At 49.1% G+C, this 24,278-nt stretch overlaps 1 protein-coding gene and 1 pseudogene across 1 annotated transcript; both read left to right on the forward strand.

Moving 5' to 3' along the window:
* Positions 1-2,320: 2,320 nt before the first annotated feature.
* LOC101325520 (large ribosomal subunit protein uL15m pseudogene) lies at positions 2,321-4,161 on the forward strand (annotated as a pseudogene).
* A 6,036-nt stretch (positions 4,162-10,197) lies between these two features.
* On the forward strand, positions 10,198-21,593 carry LOC101321341 (cytochrome P450 4A25-like). Its single transcript, XM_073802997.1, is given in 13 exon segments — positions 10,198-10,392; positions 13,258-13,399; positions 14,037-14,081; positions 14,562-14,689; positions 15,878-16,002; positions 16,472-16,530; positions 17,000-17,106; positions 17,189-17,379; positions 17,474-17,607; positions 18,499-18,563; positions 18,698-18,774; positions 21,172-21,415; positions 21,417-21,593. Coding segments are annotated over 13 exon segments (1,689 nt in total).
* The last annotated feature ends 2,685 nt before the right edge of the window (positions 21,594-24,278 follow it).

Consider the following 24,278-nt stretch of genomic DNA (forward strand, 5'->3'; position numbering starts at 1 on the left):
TACTTCATATGAAATTGTGCAACTGCTCCTATGTACCAATTTTAGGCATATTTTGAATTTGAAGCCTATCCTGATCTTAGGATGGAGTACGCAGCTAACTTGCTATTGGTATAATAAATCATATCCCTAATTTCATATTAATTAATGGATATGGTATGGGTAAGGGCATTCAATTTGTTAACATTAAGGCAAGCAACAGAAGTGATATAATGATAAATATTAACATAGAGGAAGTTCATGGTTATAGTGATTCTTTAATAATTTTACAGCTTTGGTGATTATAGTAGTCCATAGAAGACAATAATACTAGGTCCTTTTTGAAGTTGTGTATACCCTAAAACTTTTTGTACAATTAACATTAGGAATGCTATGGCTAATTAAATAGGAATAGCTTGTAACAAGTGATTAATAATGAACGTATTGTTAAGAAGAAGTGTTGCAGGACTTCCCTGGTGGTACAGTGGTTAAGAATCCGCCTGCTGGGCGGAGTCAAAATGGCGGACTAGGAGGACGTGGAATTCGTGTCTCTGTACAACTAGGACACCTACCAGGCACCGGTAGGGGACCACGGACACCTAAGGGGACCATGGACACCCAAGGGGATGGAAGGAACCCCAGCGACCGGGTAGGACATGAGGTTTTGGGGGTAGTGAGGGGGGAGGAGAAGTGGAGGTAGGACGGGACCCATGCCTCTTAGGGGTGGGTGGGGGAGGGGAAGGAATCCCACGCCTGGAGGGGGAAAGCAGCGCACCATTGGGAGGGCACAGGATAAAAAGGGAGTGTGGCCAGGGTTTCCCCTGCCCACTTGGCCCCTGGGAGTCTGCTGAGATGCCGGGCCTGATCCTCTGCCCACAGAGGCCCCCTCCAGATGCGTGGGTCCTGAGGGAGTGGGAGGGAGGGCAGGGGGAGGCCAGACCTATGGGACCGGCACCCCTGAGGGGCGGCTGAGGGAGAGGAGGAGTTCCTACACCCAGCAGGACCCTCCCATGGTTAGGGGTCCAGCAGCAATGGGGGAGACCCTCAGGGGAGGCAGAGGAATGGAAGGGAATGTGGCCAGTGCTTTCCCTGCCCACGTGGGCACTGGGGAGCCTGTTGGGCTCCCAGGCATAATCCTCTGCCCTCAGAACATCCCTCTTGCCACAAAGAGCCCAAGGTCCGCACCTACACCCCCACCCAGGGCCCTACCTCTACACTCGGAGACCCGTCTCTGAGACCCCCTCCAACTGCACTGGGCCTAAACCTCACACACATACCCTCACTGAGGGCCTTACCTCCAAACTCCAGAACTCCACATTCCGGAGGCCACCCTGAGGACTTGCTGCCTTTCCCTTTCTGCACAGGCCCTAAGACTAGGCCCCGCCCCATGCTTAAAAGTAACCACCCTCACCATGCCTAGGCCCTGCCTTACCCTAAACCCCACCCCTGCCTAAGTCCCACCCCTGCAGAAGCTCTACCCCTGATAGCCAGGGCCTTTTTTTTTCTTCTTCTTTCTTTTTTTTCTTCTTTTAGGTTGGGGTTCTGTCTTACCTTGTTGTTGATTCATTTATATTTTTATTTTTCTAATAAATCTTTTATTTTTCTAATTTTATTCTTTGTTTATTTTCTGCTCCTTTTGGCTTGCCCCCCACAACCCACTTTTTTTTTTCTTTATTCTGTTGTGGTTTTGTTTTACCTTCTTGCAGTTCTTTCAATATTTTTATTTTTCTTAATGTATTTTTTATCTTTCTAATTTTATTTTATTTTTTATTCTTTGTTATTGTACAGCTCCTTTTGTTTCTTTTTTTGTTTTTTGCTGTACTGCATGCCTTATGGGATCTTAGTTCCCAGGCCAGAGGTCAGGCCTGAGCTCCTGTGGTGGGAGCACTGAGTCCAAACCACTGGACTAACAGAGAACCTCAGACCTCAGGGAATATTAATCAGAGTGAGGCCTCCTGGAGGTCCTCATCTCGGCACCAAGACCTGGCTCTAGCCAACCACCTGCAAACTGCAGTGCTAGACACCTCAAGCCAAACAACCAGTAAGACAGGAATACAACCCCACCCATCAAAAAAAAAAAAAACCCCAATGAAATGACAAAAAATTATGTTACAGACGAAGGAGCAAGGTAAAAACCTACAAGGCCAAATAAATGAAGATGAAATAGGCAACCTACCTGAAAAAGAGTTCAGAGTAATGATACTAGAGATGATCCAAAATTTCAGAAACAGAATGGAGAAAATACAAGAAATGCTTAACAAGGACCTAGAAGAACTGAAGAGCAAACAAACAGTGATGAACAACACAATAAGTGAAATTAAAAATACTCTAGGCGGGTGCGCCGTTATGGCAGGCCCGGTGCGGGGCGGAGGGCCCCAGGCCTTGGACCTGCTGCGGGCCCTTCCTCGTGTGAGCCTGGCTAACCTGAGGCCGAACCCGGGCTCCAGGAAACCGGGAAGACGACCAAGAGGTCAGAGAAGAGGTAGGAAATGTGGCAGAGGCCACAAGGGAGAACGACAGAGAGGAACCCGGCCCCGGCTGGGCTTTGAGGGAGGCCAGACTCCATTTTACCTTCGAATCCCAAAATACGGGTTTAATGAAGGACATAGCTTCAGATGCCAGTATCAGCCTTTGAGTCTCAACAGGCTGCAGTATCTTATCGATTTGGGTCGAGTTGATCCTACACAACCTATTGATTTAACCCAACTTGTCAATGGGAGAGGCGTGACCATCCAGCCATCTAAAAGGGATTATGGTGTCCAGCTGGTAGAGGATGGTGCTGACACCTTTAAGGCAAAAGTTAATATTGAAGTACAGCTGGCTTCAGAGCTGGCCATCGCTGCGATCGAGAAGAATGGGGGTGTCGTCACGACGGCCTTCTACGACCCTCGAAGCGTGGAAATACTGTGCAAACCTATTCCATTCTTTCTCCGTGGACAACCCATTCCCAAGTGAATGCTCCCCCCTGAGGCACTGGTAACCTATTACACTGATGCAAGGAATCGTGGTTACTTGGCGGATCCTGCTGAATTTCCTGAAGCGAGACTGGAGCTCGCCAAGAAGTATGGTTATATCTTACCTGATATCACGAAAGACAAACTCTTCCAAATGCTCAGCACTCGAAAAGATCCAAGGCAGATTTTCTTTGGTCTTGCTCCTGGGTGGGTAGTGAATATGGCAGATGAGAAAATCCTCAAACCTACGGATGAGAATCTCCTCAAGTACTACAGCTCCTGAGTTCCTTCCAAGAGAGCAGATAGTAAAAGAGCACCAGAAAGGGACCGAAACACGTGTGTTTCCCGTTGCATTTGCTTAATTTGTAATTCTGCAGATGTTGGTGTTTTCTGTGTAATCATCTCTCTCTTATCTAAATTAAAATAAAAATACAGTAAGCAAGGACTGCATAGAGGATCTGGTGGATCTGTGTGCTTCTGTCTCCGTTCTGAGCTCCCTGGTTCTCTGCCCAAGGAAGAGTGTAACTCTTAGTCAATTTCCAGTTGAGTCTTCCATCATCTTTCCATCCAGGTCTTGTCTTACTGTTGCAAATCAGAGTGAACGTGCAAGTGGGATGGGATTGCTTTGTTGGCTGCTTGGTCAAGGTCAGAGGGCTGCTAATGAACTGGTGAGCCTCTTACTCGGTAGCCGCGAGGAAGCGCTGCTGCCCAGTGTCAAGACAGCAAGCCTTCAGCTTGGGATGATTAAGATGTGGGGTGTGAGTTGAAGGTTTAAGACTGGTGAGTAGCTTCTAAGCAGTTCAATATTTGCTAGCAAAATTGAGACCAGAACTCCAAGGGAATTCATTTTCTCAACTCAGAGTAGACAGAAATGATCAAGCCAGTATCATTTTTTTCCTTGAAGAAGGTAAATGTTCTAATTCTAATTGATATGATTTTACTTATAGACTTTGGAAACCTTTGTTTTTCAGTCATTTTAAATGCTTTTGAAAAAATGGTCAATGATTATATAAGCCATAAAAACAACTGGTCATGTGAAAGTTAAACTCAGTTAATTTAAAAGGTTCAGCAGTCAGTAAGTCTGTTGTATCTAAGCATGTGAAAGCTTAATTTATCCTGATGCAATTAAATCTTGAATAATTCATGATAATTCTTCAACAGTAGAAATAAAATGATTCCTGCTTGTTTCTTTTATGAAAATAAAAAAATTTAAAAACCTAAAAAAAAAAAATACTCTAGAAGGAATCAATAGCAGAGTAACTGAGGCAGAAGAATGGATAAGTGAGCTGGAAGATAAAATGGTGGAAATAACTGCTGCAGAGCAAAATAAAGAAAAAAGAATGAAAAGAATTGAGGACAGTCTCAGAATTCTCTGGGACAACATTAAACGCACCAACATTTGAATTATAGGGATCCCAGAAGAATAATAGGAAGAGAAAGGGTCTTTCTATTTCTATAATAGAAAATATGTGAAGAGATTATAGCTGAAAACTTCCGTAACATGAGAAAGTCCAGGAAGCACAGAGAGTCCCATACAGGATAAACCCTAGGAGAAACACTCCAAGACACATATTAATCAAACTAACAAAAATTAAATTCAAAGAAAAATATATTAAAAGCAGCAAGGGAAAAGCAAAAAAATAACATACAAGTGAATCCCCATAAGGTTATCAGTTGATTTCTCAGCAGAAACTCTACAGGCCAGAAGGGAGTGGCAGGACATATTTAAAGTGATGAAAGGGAAGAACCTACAACCAAAATTACTCTACCCAGCAAAGTTCTCATTCAGATTCAATGGAGAGATCAAAAGTTTACAGACAAGCAAAAGCTACGAGAATCCAGCACCACCAAACCAGCCTTACAACAAAGGCTAAAGGAACTTCTCTAAGTGGGAAACTCAAGAAAAAGACCCACAAAAACAAACCCAAATCAATTAAGAAAATGGTAATAGAAACATACATATTGATAATTACCTTAAATGTAAATGGATTAAATGCTCCAACCAAAAGACACAGACTGGCTGAATGGATACAAAAATAAGACCCACATATATGCTGTCTACAAGAGACCCACTTCAGACCTAGGGACACATACAGACTGAAAGTGAGAGGATGGAAAAAGATATTCCATGCAAATGGAAATCTGAAGAAAGCTAGAGTAGCAATACTCATATTAGATAGAATAGACTTAAAGTCTGTTACAAAAGATAAGGAAGGACACTACATAATGATCAAGGGATCAATCCAAGAAGAAAACGTAACAATTGTAAATATTTATGCACCCAACATAGGAGCACCTCAATACATAAGGCAAATGCTAACAGCCATAAAAGGAGAAATCGACAGTAACACAATAATAATGGGGAACTTTAACATCTCACTTACACCAATGGACAGATCATCCAGACAGAAAATTAATAAGGAAACACAAGCTTTAAATGACACAATAGACCAGATAGACTTAATTGATATTTTTAGGACATTGCAGCTGAAAGCAGAAGAATACACTTTCTTCTCAAGTGCACATGGAACATTCTCCAGAATAGATCACATCTTGGGTCACAAATCAAGCCTTGGAAAATTTAAGAAAATTAAGATTGTAGCAAGCATCTTTTCCAACCACAATGCTATGAGATTAGAAGGTAATTACAGGAAAAAAACTGTAAAAAACACAAATACATGGAGGCTAAACAGTGCACTGCTAAATAACCGGAGATCACTGAAGAAATCAAAGAAGAAGAAGAAAAAAACACCTAGAAACATGACAATGAAAACACGACAACCCAAAACATATGGGACACAGCAAAAGCAGTTCTAAGAGGAAAGTTTATAGCAATTCAAGCTCACCTCAAGAAACAAGAAAAATGTCCAATAAACAATCTAACCTTACACCTAAAGCAACGAGAAAAAGAAAGAACAAAGAAAACCCTAGTAGAAGGAAAGAAATCATAAAGATCAGAGCAAAAATAAATGAAATAGAAACAAAGAAAACAATAGCAAAGATCAATAAAACTAAAAGTTGGTTCTTTGAGAAGATAAACAAAATTGATAAACCTTTAGCCAGACTCATCAAGAAAAAAGGGAGAGGACTCAAATCAATAAAATTATAAATGAAAATGGAGAGATTACAACTGACACTGCAGAAACACAAAGCATCATAAGGGACTACTATAAGCAACTATATGCCAATAAAATGGACAACCTGGAAGAAATGGACAAATTCTTGGAAAGGTACAACTTTCCAAGATTGAACCAGGAATTAGAAAATATAAACAGACCAATCACAGGTAATGAAATTGAAACTGTAATTAAAAATCTTCCAACAAACTAAAGCCTAGGACCAGATGGCTTCACAGGCGAATTCTATCAAATATTTAGAGAAGAGTTAACAACTATCCTTCTCAAACTTTTCCAAATAACTGCAGAGGAGAAATACTCCCAAATTCGTTCTACGAGGCCACCATCACCCTGATACCAAAACCAGACAAGCATATCACAAAACAAGAAAATTACAGACCAATATCTTCATAAACATAAACAGATGGAGAAATATACCATGTTCCTGGATTATAGACACAAAAATCCTCAACAAAATAGTAGCAAACAGAAACCAACAACACACTAAAAAGATCATACAACATGATCAAGTGGGCTTTATCCCAGGGATGCGAGGATCCTTCAATATATGCAAATCAATCAAGGTGATACACCATATTAACAAATTAAAAAATAAAAACCATATGATCACCTCAATAGATGCAGGAAAAGCTTTTGACAAAATTCAACAGCCATTTATGATAAAAACTCTCCAGATGGTGGGCATAGAGGGAACCTACCTCAACGTAATAAATATTCATTCTAACAAAGGATAAAAGGGAATTAGTAAAACTACTCCTGCTACAACTGTAGTACTTCAATAAAGTAGGACTGAAACTGGTGGACACTCTTTGGATGATGTAAGCAAGGGATGCAGTCCCAGTTGAGCACATTTTCTGGTTGCAGTTCAAATTAAACTTATTAGTAGGAAAATATCATAATTTAGATTAAAGATAAAACTTAATCTTGAAATTCTCATGTATTTGAATGGAGAAATGATTTTGCTATTGATATTGCAAAACCGATCTCTCCAATGTGATTATAAAAATGTTCTTGAAGGGCTTCTAATTAGCCACGGGCACAACCAGGAGGTAGGAAGGGGTGGGACGGGGGGAGTGGGAGGGCAGGGAGGGCCAGGGCTCTCAGAGCATGGTCCTGGTCAGCAAGTCCACAGGACAAAGTCTTGTTGTGTAACAAGCACGTGGTTCCTGGGAAAAACCCAGCTTACCTCTCAGGTCTTGGCTCCTCATCCCAGTCCGGGGAGCTCCCTCCCTCCCAGGACCCCGTGCTGGTGTCCTCGGGTCTGTCAGACACTCCTTCCTTAGGGAGATCTGCAGGCCGTCCTAGCAGCCCTGCACTTCGAGGACAATTGCTCTTCTTACTAAGTCTCCCTGCTCTCCAGGCTGAGTAGCTTCAGCTGTTCTCATAGAACAGGCTTCTAGATGCTTCCCTGCCCCATCCCTCAATCGCATCCTCTCTGTCTGGCCCTGAGCTTGCCTGGGAGCACAGACATCAGTCTGATGGATGCTGTCCTGTGGGTTCACAGTCCATGGAGATGATAGACAGGAATCTAAGAAGGTGTCAGGTGACAGGAAAAGAGGCCCACCTGCTGGGTGGGGGGTTATGTCAGCCAGAGGGGGGCCAACTGGCTCAGTTTGGTGGAATGCAGGACTCTGAGTGGTTAAAACTGTGATATTCCCAGGCAAACTGATCAATCAGGCCTCAAGGATGGCCTCTAGGCAAAGGGTATTGACATTTGACTGTGCCATTAAGTAGGATCTGTTCATCTCTGGGCTCTCTTCCTTCATACCGCGTACTGTGAGCTTCCTGGGGCTGAAATATCATCCCCTTCCTGTACGCCAGTACCCAGCACAGAGCCTGACCTGGAGAGATGCTCTGCCCAGCGTGTGGAGTGAGAGAGGATGGAGAGAAAGGAACAGCTTGCAGGCTGGGGAAGGGCAGTGCCTACCCACTGAGTGAGCCAGCACTCAGCCCTGGGGGGATGCAGGGGGTGAGGGCACACGGGGAGAGCCAGTGTTTTCTCAAGAGAAGGAGGCAGAGCGATTATCAGCAGAGCGGAGCTAAGATGGCTCCTACTGGAGTCAGCCACAGAGAGTCAGCCAAAGCCCAGTTTGTTCATGAAAATTGTTGTATTCGATTTCCAGATTATTTTGATTTTGAGAAATTCTGGTCTTTTTTTGATGCAGTTGTCCCTTTTCTGACTTAAGAGTTGACCGATGGAACCACTAAAACACCTCCAGTGATGTTCCCATTATACAGATGGCCATCACAGAATATATAGACTCAATAAGTAGATAATTTCTCTTACGTAAATTATACTACTCATGGTGCTTAATCACCTCTCAATTTCTACTGGCCTAATATAGCAACCACAACCAAATATTTCTAGCTCTTATAATACTGAGATTTCTTTCAACCCCTCTAATATTGGCAAAGTCAGGAATTAGAATGCCATACATAATCGGGTAGAACAAAGGCAGTGCCAATGAAGAATGATTTGCAGGCAGCTGGCTGGCTTGGGCACCAAGCAATCAGAAAGGAGGCATGCTCCTGTGCGGAAACACGGACCCCAAGTCCTCAGGGCCAACAAGAGGAGATCCAGGAAAACCAGGTAACACAGCTGGGGAGGTAAGAGGCTCCCACCAGTCAGTGTCTGCACTGGATCAACAGAGCACGGCAGTCCCAATGATGGACGTGACCTGGGAACACAGAGCAGCCCCCAGAATGAATTCAAGCAGGACACGTCTCAGTTCAGGGCAGGATTGTCAGCCCCGCCCACACCCCCACTAGAACAGGAGCTCCACAACAGCAGGGATCTTGTTGTTCACTGCTGGATCTCTAGCTCCTAGGATGGTAATTGATCCAAAGTAAGTACTCAACACATAGTTACAAATAAACGAATGAGTCCTTCTACCCATCTACTCATTCATGTATTTGACATTCCTTTGGATGTCTGCTCTGAGATCTCTTCCCTCGCAAAGGGTGGGCCTTTGAAAGCCCTATTCACCACCAACCACAGTTGACTATAGCAGATGGACGCCTTGGCCATGAGATTAGAATCAGATTCTTGGAATAGGATTCAGCAGTGCCACTCAGACATGATGGTGGCAGAATGGTAAGGTGCCAACCCCAGAAGGGTAGACGTTCCCTCCTGCATCGCCTGGACCCAGCTGCACGAGGACAGCGACTGTATCTGTTTATCTGTGACTGTATCTCCAGCTTCTAGTAAAGTGTCTGGTACGAGGTAGAGCCTCCAGAAACATTGCTGAGAGATGAAGGCATGATCGTACAGAGAGAAAGAATGGAGGATGCAGACAAACACAGATTAAGTCAATAATTAATAAACAGCAAGGTGAAAACAATGACTCTGAAAGGAATCTTGCTTTAAGAATCTTTAAGCCTCAAAAGGTGACTAAAGCAAGAGATCTGAATTAAATTTATTTAAATATTAAGTACATAATCCTAAACCTTTTTTAAAACTAAGACTATCGTATTTCAATAGTAGCCATATTTTACTGCATTTCAAATTTGTATTCTCTCATTTCTTAAGAAGGAAGGCAGGGGTATTGACACAGACATATCACTGCAAACTTAAGAAAATATTAAGCATCCATACCGTCAGTGTTCAGCAACTTACTGGTTAATTAAAAAAGAAAGCAGGGGAGATGGAATTTTCAGTTGCATGAGACGAATGAAAATGATTCATGTGGTCATGCAGGGTACTCCACAGCTAGATGATACTACAGACTTAAACTCTGGTTCTGTACAATACCACAGTGTTAAACAAGATATCACAGTGATATGTTATTCAAAGAAGTTTTAAAAAAACATTCATTTTTCTGTTTTATTTCCATTTGTATAAGTTTTTTAAAAAGTAAGCACGTGATAGTTTGCAGGATCCTGCTACAACCTAAACTCCCATTTCTATTTATAAATATTATCGTCTCTTTATATTACTTACATTTTGTAACAGATACTGGTTTAAATTAAAAAAAAAAAAACAAAAGGCAACTCGGGAGGCCCAGGTCTGAGCTCTGTCGTCACCTTCACCCTCACCCAGGTGGGCGGGGCAAGCCTCCCTGACCAGGCAGCGTGCTCAGGGGAGGTCAGCCACCTTCAGGGACAGTCAGCAATCCAGAAGCCACTGCACCATGAGTGTCTCTGTGCTGAGCGCCCCCAGAGCCCTGGGCGGTGTCTCTGGGCTCCTGCAGGTGGCCTCCCTGCTCGGCCTGGTTCTGCTTCTGCTCAAGGCAGCACAGCTCTACCTGCACAGACAGTGGCTGCTCAAAGCCCTCCAGCAGTTCCCGTCTCCTCCTTCCCACTGGCTCTATGGGCACATGCAGGAGGTAGGATGGAGGGGGATGGGGAAGTGGGAGGGCAGGGAGGGCCGGGGCTCTCAGACCATGGTCCTGGTGAGCAAGTCCATGGGATGAAGCCTTATTGTGGGGCGAGCACGTGGCCTCACAAAAGGACCCAGCTTACCTCTCAGGTCTTGGCTCCTCATCCCAGTCCGGGGAGCTCCCTCCCTCCCAGGACCCCGTGCTGGTGTCCTTGGGTCTGTCAGACACTCCTTCCTTAGGGAGATCTGCAGGCTGTCCTGGCAGCCCTGCACTTTGAGGACAGTGGCTCTTCCTTCCTGAGTCTCCCCCGTCTCCAGGCTGAGCAGCTTCAGCTGTTCTCATAGAACAGGCTTCTAGATGCTTCCCTGCCCCATCCCTCAATCGCATCCTCTCTGCCTGGCCCTGAGCTTGCCTCGGAGCACAGACATCAGTCTGATGGATGCTGCCCTGTGGGCTCACTGTTCATGGAGATGACAGACAGGAATCTAGGAAGATGTCAGGTCACAGGAAAAGAGACCCAATTGCTGGGTGGGGGTTTATGTCAACTGTAGGGACAAACTGGCTCGGTTTAAGACTGAGGAATTTTCCAGTCTCCTGATTTCGGTGCTTAAACCCTGACAAGTTGCTGGCACACATGAGCGAGGTTCCCAGGATGATGCCAGGTAAGGAGAACTGACATTTGAGTTGCAGCATCCACAGGGTGAGGTCACCCGCCTGGTGTCCTCCCTCACTGGACTATGTGCTCTCGGAACCGAGCGTGAAATCGTCCTCACCCCCAGCACCCTGCACAGAGCCTGCGCAGAGGGCAGCCCATCCAGTGTGTGGAGGGGCAGGAAGGAGGGAAGGAGCGGCTTACAGGCTGGGCAGGGGCAGCGCCTACCCACCCAGCACTGGCAGCACTAGCCTGGGCGGCGGGGGGCTCAGAGACACGTCAGGGGCCACCTGGAGAGGGGCTCATCAAGGGTTTGTGGACTGAACAAATGCTGGGAGAAAATCAGGGGTTGCAGAGAGCTGAGGCCTCCCTTTCTCTGCAGCATGATTAGAGTAGAGTGGAGCTAAAGACGGGAACCGGAAACAGCCCGAGCCCCACGTGGGCTGGCCCAGTACCTCTCTCCCCTCTCCTTCCTAATCTCCTGCACCCCAGCTTACTCAGCGTCCTCCCCGCCTGCCTGGGCATTCTGGCCTCTGGGACTCTGCTCCCATGTGCCCTCTACCTGGAATGATCTTGTCCCTCATATGTCTGTCTACAAAGGCCCAACCCCAAGCCACCTCCTCCAAGATGTCTTTCTGGGTCTCCCAGGAGCGGAGGGGACAACCCTTTTTCCCTTGCCTGTCCTTCTCATAAGGCAGTGCTAACCGGTTTCAGCTAGTTTTGTCTGCAGTGTCATAGTTGTGAGCTCCTTCTGGGAGAGCCTTCCTCTGGTTCATCTTTGTAACCTGAGAGCATCTTGGTAAATGATGACTCAACGAATGAGTACATGCATGACAAAGAGCTTTCTAATGTCCCGATCTGAGTTAGGGCCCCTTCCCCAAAGCTTCCCCAGAGGCTTGGTCTTCCCTCCATCACACATTCATGAGCCTCTAGGGTTGTCATGTCCTCAATCTCGCTGTCTCCTCCTGGAGGCTCCAAACAGACAAGCATCTACAGCCGCATCCTAATTCAGTGCCTTAAACCAGTGCCTGGCACATAGTAACTGCTCAATAAATACGTGCTCAGTGAAGGAACCCATCCCACAGTAGGCAAGTTGCCTCAGAGCTGGTGAGTCCTGATGGTAGAAGGATGCAGGCAGAGATTAGATACCCAAGTGGCGGATGCTTGCTTTGAGTTACACAGAAGCCATTGAATTAAAGACGAGGTGACTGCATGGAACATGCCTAGGACCAAATGTTGACGAGAAATCCAGAGGTGATAAAACGAAGCTGAATCTGCAAGGTTAAGGAGAGGCAGTTGCTCTGTGGCAAAGAGGAGGGGCAACCAGGTAGAGGAAAGAACCTGGGCAGAGACTTAGAAGTGTGAGCAGGTGGGGCCAGTGCAAGGCGCACTGACAGCAGCATCTTTGCGGGCAGAGCAATGGGTCCTGTGGACTCGCCAGCCCGGCAGGATGCAAGAATAGAGAGGGTAAAGCCAGAAAGCAAGGGCCTTTGTGGTCCACACTGAGGAGTTTCAAGAGACTCCTCTAGGCAGTGGGAAGTGCACACAAGTTTCTGGACACTGGTAAATGAAAATGGGATAAAATAATCCACATATCAAAACCTTAGTTCAATACCATTTCCATATATACATCCAGAATCTGTGTACACACTCAATATGTAAAATAATATGATACAAACACAATTTAGTATATAATTTTTCTCACTTATCCATATACATCCGACACTCTTTCAAATTAACAAACATTTATATGTATGCTGGGGTACTACTGAAAATATATAACAACCAGTATGGCAAAATGAAATTAATTTATAAATTTAATTTTTATAATATATTTTATTCTCTAAATAAACAAAATTATATGACAAAACTACTTACCAAGTGATACGAATTATCATAAATTGCTCATGCAAATGTTGTACGAATCACTTCCCAAAGTTTTCTATGGCTGGGAGTGAATCTCTGGTGTAAGTTTCTGTAGGCAGTTTGTACTGGTGGCCCAGGGCTCTACCCAGCAAGGGGACAGAATGTGGTCTTAGGACAAAGGTGGACAGCCAGCAGGTCTGGGGCAGAGCCCAGGTCAGAAGAAATAGTTCCAAACTCCTAATTCTGCTGATCGATCAAGAATGATCTCCCTGTACCCATCCTGCCCTTCACCCCCACTCCAGCACTGGAACTCAGAGAAGGGTTTTATTGATTTATCTTTCCCTTGGGGACAGTTCCAAGACGAGACCGAGCTGCAACCGCTACTGAAGTGGGTAGAGAAATACCCAAGTGCCTGTGCTCGCTGGCTGTGGGGGACGAAAGCCCTGGTGTTGATCTATGACCCTGACTACATGAAGGTGGTCCTGGGGAGATCAGGTGAGAGGGAAACCCACATCCCAGCAGGAGAAAGTCTTCCCTCTCGGGTACATGGCCCTGGATCTGTGAAATTCCAGAAGAAATTGGCACTACAGCCACCAGTACCTGGCACCCTACCAGCCATCCTTGCAGCCCACAAGCCAGACTAAGGCCAGCATTACTCACGCACAGTGAGTGCTTCAACACCCGGGTGGGGCTGGCTTCTCTTTCCTGTCTTACTTTCTTTCTGTTTTAACCCAACTGAGATGATCCCGGGTCTGGAAGACAGTTCCCTGTCCACACTGATGTAGGTTTGGCACCTCTCACTGTTGCCTGTCCTGGGTCATGAAATGGCCAAACCACCACAAACTGGAGGAAACCACAGGCTCCTTTCTTACTCTGTGGCGCTGAGCAGAGCCTATCTTTCTTGCCGATTCCCCGTCTTAGCCCTGTGGGTGTTCTGCTGCTGGGACACCGAGTCTGCCTTCCTGGGCCCACAGTGACCATCAGGACAGAGAGAGTCAGGGATGGGAGGCAAGAGGGAGGTGGCTAGAGACAGACTGCCAGCTGACCAGCATGAGGAATGGAAGGTGCCACAGCTGCTCTGGGGGCTGCCTGCCTTGTTCGGTGCCCTCCACTTCGCTTCCTTCCCTTTCAGACCCAAAGTCTCACGATTCCTACAGAATGCTGATCCCCTGGATTGGTAAGTACATTTAAATACAACTGCAGTCCACCCACCAGTTAGGTTTACCAAGAGCTACCTCTTTGCTTAATGGAGAACAACGGGTACGAGGCATCCTGTCACCACCTCATCTCTCAGTCAAGCCTCATTTCTCTCCTTCCAGTGAAACTCTCACCCTTTGTAATGGTGCTGAGAGCCCTCCTGAAGCTCAGCCTCTTCTTCATCACTTCTCAGTCCTCTGCAATATTCTCAGCCTGACTATTAACTAATTCCTTCTATCACCTGCCCCCCTACTCTTCTTCAACCTCTGTCTCACAGCTGTCATAATGACATCCTATGGACCAGCCATTCTGGAAATTCACATTCCTGAACTGTACTAGCCTCTCCTACCTTTGCCCATGGTGTGTCTTTTCCTGACACCCTTGGTTCCTCCCAAGCTGTGCCCAGTCGTCACTCTGATCCAGGCTCCCCGACCCACACACACACCCATCTGTGGCCCAGGGAATGGTTTGCTTGTGTTGGAGGGGCAGACGTGGTTCCAGCACCGGCGGATGCTGACCCCAGCCTTCCACTATGACATCCTGAAGCCCTACGTGGGTCTCATGGCCGACTCTGTCCGAGTGATGCTGGTGAGTCTATCCCTCGTCACCTGGACCCACTCATATCCAGCACAGCTGACAAAGTCCATTCTCAGGGGCTTCCCTGGTGGCGCAGTGGTTGAGAGTCTGCCTGCCGATGCAGGGAACACGGGTTCATGCCCCCGTCCGGGAGGATCCCACATGCCGCGGAGCAGCTGGGCCCGTGAGCCATGGCTGCTGAGCCTGCGCGTCCGGAGCCTGTGCTCTGCAATGGAAGAGGCCACAACAGTGAGAGGCCCGCGTACCGCAAAAAAAAAAAAAAAAAAAAAGTCCACTCTCAAACACTTGTGTCCCTCAGGCATCCATCAGACACAGCCCCCAGAATTATGCATTCAGAACGTACTCTGAGACAGTGCTCACCAAAACTGGATGGGACAGAGGGGTATCCCAGCACCAGCTTGGATCCAAGGAAAGGGAAAGCAGGGCCATGGTGTATTGAGAGTCCACTCTCCTTTCATCTCCACATCTTCAACACAAAGGAAAGAGCAAGGGTCATTCCCCTGGACAGCAGTGCAAACTGTCCCTAGCTGCCCTGGACAATGGCAGCTTCAGTGGTAGAGTGGACATCCCAGGATGTCACTCAGATATACTCTGGCATGGGGTCCAGGGCCTCTGCATGGAATTGAGCCACTCATGGGAGGAAATGAGGCCAGGTTTACACACAGAGAGCTGGGTCTTCACAAGCATCACCTCTCATCCGGACTGGGCACCACCTGGTCTCAGGTAACATTAAATGAATCAAAGGAATTGAAGTACCTAATGTCCCTTCCTAGGAGCCCCAATAGAGCCCCATAAGCTTTTCCTTGCCTTGAAATATTTGCATACTAGTGTTGGGCATCACCTGTCCGGTTTCAATCTCAGGACACAAAAGACTCCACATTTGTTCCCTGAGAAACTATGCTTTCTGGCCTCCCATAAGGTGGTTATGATCAACACTTGTTCCTAAACTTTGGAACTAATACAGAATATTATGAGAGAACATAATTAATTATATAATAAAAGATTCTGAGAAAATAGACGTCACATTACACGTGTGTGATACAGCCTTAAATTGCTAAAACACATCTGCTTAGAAAGTGAGGAAATCTCATCCGAAGATTTAGAGACAGAGAGCCCGGCCTTGTCAGCACAGGCCTTCTGGGGGAGCAGAGCAGGGTCAATGTTCCCCTCCCACCACAGGACAAGTGGGAGGAGCTCGTCAGCCTGGACTCACATCTGGAGGTCCTTGGACACGTCTCCTTGATGACCCTGGACACCATCATGAAGTGCGCCTTCAGCCACCAGGGCAGCATCCAGACAGACAGGTCAGTGACAACCTTTCAACGGCAGGGTCCTTGTTCTCACCAGCTGGGGAGGACTTACCTGAGAGGCAGTTAGGGCAGCGTGGACGCTTATCAGCACAGAAAGCAACATTCTGCACAGAGCCATGGACCACAGTCAAATTCCACCCAGACCAACCTTGACTCAGTCACAGGTCCCTGATTCCTGCACAGGGAGAAGCCTGGCTGCTCAGGCCACTTGTAAAGGACTGAGGGTCTCCTGGGCTGTGAGGCAGAGATGACAAAGCCTCAGTGCTGCCTGTCCCCGCTGACTGAGGAATCCCCACCCGGAGCCCCACTCCGACTCCAGGTCAGAGGCTCCCTCCACTCCAGTCTCCTCTGCATCCTCTCCCTTCAGGAAAATCCAATCCTACATCCAGGCCATCAAGGACCTCAGCAATCTGAGTTTTTCCCGGGTGAGGAATATCTTCTACCAGAACGACATCATCTACAGGCTGACCCCTGAAGGCCGCTGGAGCCACCGTGCCTGTCAGCTCACCCATCAACACACAGGTTCTTCTGATCCTTCTGGGCAGCTCCTGCCCACCCACCCCCATCATGCACATGTAAAAGGGCCTGGCCTTGACCCCTCAGGCAGGGCCCAGACTCCTGCTTCCTCTTCAGGGGCTGGCACACACCCACACTGGGTACTTCCCTGGTGCAGGGGCTGGGAACCGAGACGTCAGGGTGTCAGGTGAGGTGCAGGGAGACACATGTGTCACCACGTTGCTGACGGTGGAATGAGACCCCCTCCCAGCATCATCCAGGCAGAGCCTCCGTGGGCTGTGCTATTGAGGGGATTCCCGACCTGGATCAGACGATGCTGGAGCTCTCTGCCCTGACATGTGCGCCCATTCCCACCCTCGTCCTCATCCACCTGGTACCCAGATTAGGCCTGAGGGGCAGATAGGGCTACGGTGGGTGCTGCATCTGGGCCCACAGAAGCCCTCAGCTCTGCCTGGGAACCACTGTTGTGGGACAGATGGAGTGATCAAGCTGAGGAAGGCTCACCTGCAGAAGGAGGGAGAGCTGGAGAAGGTGAGGAGCAAGAGGCACCTGGATTTCCTGGACATCCTCCTCTTCGCCAGAGTGAGTGTGGGCAGGAGAGGCCTGAGGCTTTGCCCAGAAGCACAGAGGAAGGGCAGACCCTGCACTCCCCCTGCCTCCGCAGATGGAGAATGGGAGCAGCTTGTCTGACAGGGAGCTCCGTGCCGAAGTGGATACGTTCATGTTCGAGGGTCACGACACCACAGCCAGTGGCATCTCCTGGACCCTCTATGCTCTGGCCTCCCACCCTGAGCATCAGCAGAGGTGCCGGGAAGAGATCCAGAGCCTCCTGGGGGATGGCGCATCCATCACCTGGTGAGTGCCCAGCAGGTGGGAGGACCTCGCCCCTCCGCGAGTGGAGGACCCCTGGTTGTCTGGCTCTGCCGCTCTCAAATGGGCTGCCTTTCAGGGACCACCTGGAACAGATGCCCTACACCACCATGTGCATCAAGGAGGCACTGCGACTCTATCCACCAGTGCCGTTCATTTTCAGAGATCTGAGCAAGCCCATCACCTTCCCTGATGGACGCTCCTTACCTGCAGGTATGAGCTTCACCCACACCCACTAAACTAAGCACTCTGCAAGACCACGTGGGAGATCAGAAATCCACATGTGCTTTCCCAGTTCTGAGATGCTCTCACTCGTTTCCACCTTAAGATAATTAATGTTTACTCTGTAGTTTGGACAAGTTTTGTAAAATGCTTGACATAGAAGTTGAACACAGCAAAAGCTCAGTAAACAAATGCTAGACCCTGAAGGTGGTCTTGTAATAGAGCCTGAAAATTCTAATTCCTTGAGACACCAAGGCTTAAGAGAGAAGTAGGTGGAGATGTGGTTCTTTCCATATGAGGTCTAAGTAAATGAGGGAGCTCAGAGAATCCATTGTCATGGGTCAGATGGTCCAGTCTCTGAGGAGCCCTCAGGTGGATGGCCGAGAGCAGCTGATGATCAGGTCTGAGAGCCCTGCCATGGTTGGAGGCCACCAATTGGCTCACCTCCCAGTGGGTCTGAATCGCAGCCCTGCCACCTCCTAGCTGTGGGATTATGGTCATGTCCCTTAAGCTCTCAGAAGCTTAGGTGCCTCATCTGCACATGCGGATAGGAGTGCCTTCCTTGAGGGCTGCTGTGAGGATTAGATGAGTTAATGCACAACCCCAAGGGCTCATGATGGCTTCTGATAACTGTGAGTTTTCATGTGAGGCGATCCTGATACTGAGCCTCCAATTCTTTTCCTCCTCAGTCCTGGCCATGGTTACCTGCTCCTAATCTGTGCTCATGTGCTTGGTCACCTCCAGCCCACCTGTCCTGCAAGAGCACCACTTCATTCAGAGGGATGGAGGGTGGCTCTCATGGTGGCTCCCAGGCCTTTTGTGTACATTGCCCCTGTTGCCATGGGTACCATCAATCTTCTCTCTCTCCTCCCTGCCCCACAGGAGTCCCGCTCTCCCTTTTCTTTTATGGGCTTCACCACAACCCGAAGGTGTGGCCGAACCCAGAGGTATGATGGAGGAGGGGATGGAATGCTTTCTCCAGACCAGCACCTCCCCTGATGTACCTCGGGGATTCTTGTCCCCTGGGGGATTTGTGCAAGGAGTTTGATCCCACCTGTCCTGGCCCTGGTGCTCTCTGCAGGTGTTTGACCCATCCCGGTTTGCACCAGGTTCTTCTCAACACAGCCATGCTTTCCTGCCCTTCTCAGGAGGATCCAGGTGAGGCCTTCTGTACCTGGGGCATCTGGGTGTCACTGGGTGCTACCTGATGTGTGTGACTGTCTACATTCATATGTGGTGTATGCAGTTATGTCCCTGTATGTTGACGTTTTGAGAAGGAGGCGTGTGTCCGCATGTACAAGAAGGCCTTCAGGGCACACCACGGAGACCTTGACCTCCTGACTTCCGCAACGACCAGACACATTGCCATGGCCGTGGCCGCTCCAAAGTATTCCAGGGTTTTCCTCACTTTAGGAGTATGACTTTTCAGCTTTAGAATTTTTCATGAAAGGTAAACTTCAGATGTTTGCTTTCCACAATTATCAGTCATCTTTAAAGATGGTTTTCTCTCTTTACACATTCCTAGTCCAGCCTACTGCCTTTTCTACTTAATTCAACAATCCACCTCTCACTGTATCATCAGTTGTGTTTGCATGGATTTAGATTTCCAGCTGCTTTTCTTCTCCTGAGGCTTCAAACCATGTATGTGATCACTTACAGTTGCCGTTTGAAGAAAGTTACATAGCCACATGTGTCTTTTCTATTTCTGTAGCCAAACCTAACAGTTGTGACTGCATATTCATATAAACATGACACCATTTCTGGTTGCCAAAATTCTATATATGCAGTGGGGATTATACACCATAGTTCCAGAATCTACAGAGTCTAATTTTGGCAAAAAAGGATGAAATTGAAGGCAATCAAGTGCTTTTGAGAGAAAACTCACTATTTCGTGTTGGACACATGCATTTGAGAAGTTCCTGCCGTGTAAAATATAAAACACACATGAAATAGCTGTTAACCTGGATGATACACTCGAAAATGACTCCTGTGAAAATCTTCAACGGCTACAGATCCTCCCCGAAATAGTAACTTCCATAACTTTGGAACGACTTAGTAATCCAAGTTGTCTCTGAGCCTGTAATTCTGTGAAATTTTCAGTTGGTGAATCAACCTTCACAGAACAGGCTTGACGCAACACGTTCCCGGAATTTGCTCTAGGATTTGATCTGTGCCAGGGTCCTGTTCTTCCTTGTAGACATTGGCTGCAGGTCATGCGGCTGCCACCAGAGGACAGGGGGTACCTGGAAACTCAATTCCGAGGTCAGAATTAATGTTTAATTTTAATCCACTCCTTTTTTTTTTTCAATTCAATTAACTTTGTTCAAATAGAAAGCTATTTATTAACCTGCCTCTGTGTGCCAAACCATATATTACAAGATGGGAACACAGAGACGAAAGGAACTTTCCTTGCTCCAACAGTTCACAGTCAAGAAACCACTACCGCTATTCAAGACAGACATGCGACGTTTCCATAGTGTAGTGGTCAGTACGTTTGCCTTACAAGACAGACATCATGCATTCATCCACTCTTTCACTCATTCATTCATTCACTGAGCAGATTGTGGAATGTTCCATGTTTCTGGCACTGTCTGGTCACGGGACGATGATGTGTCCTTGAGTTAACACTAAAGCTGCTTGGGGATGTGGGAGAAAGAGGCGCAGGCGGCAGAGGCGGGAGGCCAGGCGGTCACTAGACTGAGTCTTGAGCATGTGGCCGGCAGAGGCGGGGGGAGGGGACCTCAACAGCAGCGGAATGAGGAAGATGGGTTGGACAGGTGCGAGGTGAGTGAGGAGCAGCCCAGAGAGCGCTGTGACGCCAGCTGAGGCCCCGCGACGTGTCCTCCCTGTGATGGAGGGCGCAGCAGGCCCCGAGCCGCCGTGGCTGCAGTAGAGGGACGGGAGGCAAGGAGACTGAAAAGGCCAGTGAGGAGCCCACGGGATGGGAGGAGGGGCCTTGCTGGAGTAGAATGGGAAGGCTCCAGGGGCGGGTTGACTGAGGGGCTGTGGGGAGACAGGAGGCCGGAGCATTAACTGGAAGCTAGTGGTCCAGCAGGTCGAGGGGCGCTAACCCGTGGCCCCTCCAAGAAGCCTCCTGGTTGCCATCCTGACTTCCTTACACAACTCCGTCCTGTCCTGTCTGGGGACTGGGGCCCCTGCTTGTCTGCCATGGGTGGTGAGGGCCTGAGAGTTGCCCACACCCCCCTACAGTGCCCTGGCCTGGACGGAAACCAGAAACTGCCTGTGGACGAGTGAACAAAGTACTAATTCACATTTACTGATTCACGTGACTTGACCCTGTGGCTTAGAAGGCAGACCTTCCCCAATAGGACTTGCTACTACTGAGAGCAGAAGTAGGAGTTAGGAGCTAGTCCTGGAGAGAGGTGGCCTTTGCAAAGGTCAGGGGGAGAGGGGGGACCGAGGCTTGGGCGGCACGTTCAGTGTGACCCGTAAGGAAGGGATCGGGGCTGGGCCACGTGGAGGAGAGCCCTGAATGCCCTGTGCCCGGCAGGGGTTAGAAGTCTCTGCTCACTTCCTTTTCCCTCCCTGACCCAGGAACTGCATCGGGAAGCAGTTTGCCATGAATGAGATGAAGGTGGGCGTGGCCCTGACCTTGCTTCGCTTTGAGCTGGCACCCGATCCCTCCAGGGTCCCTGTTCCCATTCCAAGAGTTGTGCTGAAGCCCAAGAATGGGATCCACTTGCAGCTCAGGAAGCTCCTGTAATGCTTGTTGGAGACAAGGACGAGCTCTGAGGGCCCCTGCCTGCCATCTTTTCTCGCTGTCACTCTCTCCTGTCCTTGCCTCTGTGCCCACTTCCTCCTTCTATCCGCTCACCTGCCGGTCTACCTCATCTCCTGCCTCCTGCCTGTCAGACGTTCTGCCCTCCTCCTCTCACCTTTCTCCAGGCTCCCTATCTGCTTATCTCTCCATCTGTCTCTGACCCACCTGTGTCTCTGACTGTCCACCTAAACCCTGATTGCCTGCCCTCCTCCAGTCTGTCTACTCTCTCCTTGTCTTTTGCCCCTTCTGCCTGCCTGTCTGTCCCTGAATTCACTTCCTTTTGCTGCTAAAATAATTGACCACAGCCTTAGGGACTTCGAACAACACTGAGTTATTCTCTGACAGCTCTGGAGTCAGAAGCCGGAAGTGGGTTTCCCTGGACACAGCCAAGGTGTTGGCAGGGCCCCCGGTGCAGGAATGTAGGAGAGCATCCCTCTCTTTGCCTTTTCCCACATTTAGAGCTGCAATCCTTGCATTCCTTGGCTCCTGGGCCCTCCTCCATATTCAAATCCATCAGCTTCTTCAAATGTTCCCCTGCTTCTGTCTTCACATCACCTTCTCTTTCATCAGACCTTTGTGATTACACAGGCCCACTCAGATAAAACAGGCTTGCTCTGAGTTCCGGGGGTTAGGACACGGACACCCTGGGCAGCTGTTACTGTAGCTGCCTAGTCCTGCGTGACTCCCATCGCCTTGGGCCCCCGATCACTCCCGTGTGTTACGGGTCTGCCCATTTGTCACTCACCTGGCTTCCCCTCTTTCCCACTCCCTGGATAAATTCACAGTGTCATATGGAGCGTGTGTGTCTTCCCTTGCAAGGAGCTGGATGGAATGGAAGAGAGAGAGAAGGGGAGGGAAGGCAGAGGAGACGAGGAGGGGACATGACCCCTGGTCTGTGGGCCCAGAACCCCAGCAGAACAAGCGTGTTCCAGCGCCCCTGCAGCCTCACACTCTGGGGTCCCTCACGCCCCACAACCTGCCTGTCACCTGAGGCTCCCACGGCAGCTGAGTCAGGAGAAAGGGCTCGTCTCCAAAGGCTCAGAGGGAAGAAGCTCACCCTGGGCACCTATCAGGGAAGGAGCCTCCCTGCTGTTGTGTGGTAGCTTCCTCGCTACATCCTTAGAGAGGCCCAGCCAGAGCCCATCCTGCCCTGAGCAAAGAAGCCTTACAGACTTGGCTCAGCACGAGGGCCTCAGGAAGCCAATCCTTCACCCCAAATGAGATTTGAGAAGAGCTCAGCCTGGCCATGTCACCAGCCCCCGGCAACCCTTCCTCACACGCAGGGCCTGCAGGCTCCTCAGAGGCCCGAGCGGGCGGCTGTGCAGGAGGCTCTGGGAGGACCAGCTGGGCACGAGGCTTGGCTGCTTGGAGAGGATGTCAGACCTGAAGCGGAGGACCAGCCTGTGCACCTACCCCACAGGACAGCCCCTTGCAGTCCCCGGCGTGTCTGCCCAGCCCCTGAGCAAGGACGGGCTTCTTCAACCCTGGCACTCCTGGAGACCTCGGGGGGACTGGTCCTCCTGACCCTGACCAGCGCCAGGCCCCTCGCACTCCTCCACCAGCCTCTCTGCACCAGCCCTGCTCTCTTGCTGCTTCTGCACACAGGTCCTCCTCCCGTCCCACCCCTGCCCTTCCTAACTCAGGGCCCCGGATGCCAGACGAGACCCTGCTGCAGCCCTGTGCTGTGCTGTGATGCCACCATGTGCCTCTTGAAGGGGACGTCTCCCCCAGCCGCTGCTTGCAGCTGGAACCTTCGGCCCAGTCCCCTCCCCATTCCTAGGTCACAGGGCTAGTTCACTCTGCTCCAACCTGGGGCCAGGAGGACTCTCTGTGCCTGACCGGGGGTGGGGCAGGAGAGTTAGCTGGGAACGTCCTGGACAGGAAGCTTGGCAGGTCCCCTGGCGTTAGGTGGTGCAGAAGGGCTCGGACTGGTCACTCTCAGAGCATGGGACGATGGGGACTTTGTCTTCTGGGTGCCAGCCATGGACATGAGCTCTAATCTCAGGATTTTACAGGAGCTGAAGAGAGTGACTAAGAAGAGACCCTGCTCACTCCACACAGTAGGAAAAACCCCAGCTGTGTCCACACTCCTATGCACCCCCCCCAGGACACATACATAGACAGTCACCCCTGTGCAGCCTCACCTATATGTGCCCCTCGTACACTGCACGCTCTGCTCACACACATGCACACAGCCTCTGGATCCCAGGAGGCAGCAGGGTTTGTTTTGCGAGCGGGTAGGATTACGTGGAATTCATCTCTGGTGCCCGCTGCTCCCAGCTCCCCTCTCACATGGAGCCTCCTCCTTCCCTCTGGCTCCAGAGCTCCCACAGACACGTGTCCTCAGAGAGAAAGGCAATTCTACCCATGGGGTCTTAGTCAGAAGAGGCCAGAGTCAGAAGGTCTCCACTCAGGCTCCTCCCTGATGAGCATCTTGGCAGGTTCCTTCCTTTAGTATTTAAGTGGGATCACAGCCTCCTTAGTCCTGCCTCACTGGCCTGCTGAGGATCCAGAGATCAGGGAAGGAGACACATCTTAGACTTGAGAGCCACCCGTGGGCCAGACATGGTTGGGACACTGGGCTCTGCTCCCTGATGATACCTGTTGAAACCATTTCTTCACTTGTGCAACTAAGCCCATGCACCACAACTACTAAGCCTGTGCTCTAGAGCCCACGAGCCACAGCTCCTGAGCCTGCGTGCCACAACTACTGAAGCCCGAGTGTCTAGAGCCCATGCTCTGCAACAAGAAAAGCCACTGCAATGAGAAGCCCACGCACAGTGATGAAGAGTAGCCCCCACAGCTAGAGAAAGCCCGCGCGCAGCAACAGACTCAACACAGCCAAAAATAAATAAATAAATAATTTTTTTAAAAAATTCAT

The sequence above is a fragment of the Tursiops truncatus genome, chromosome 1 (genome assembly GCF_011762595.2).
Source record: "Tursiops truncatus isolate mTurTru1 chromosome 1, mTurTru1.mat.Y, whole genome shotgun sequence".
Taxonomy (NCBI): Eukaryota; Metazoa; Chordata; class Mammalia; order Artiodactyla; family Delphinidae; genus Tursiops; species Tursiops truncatus.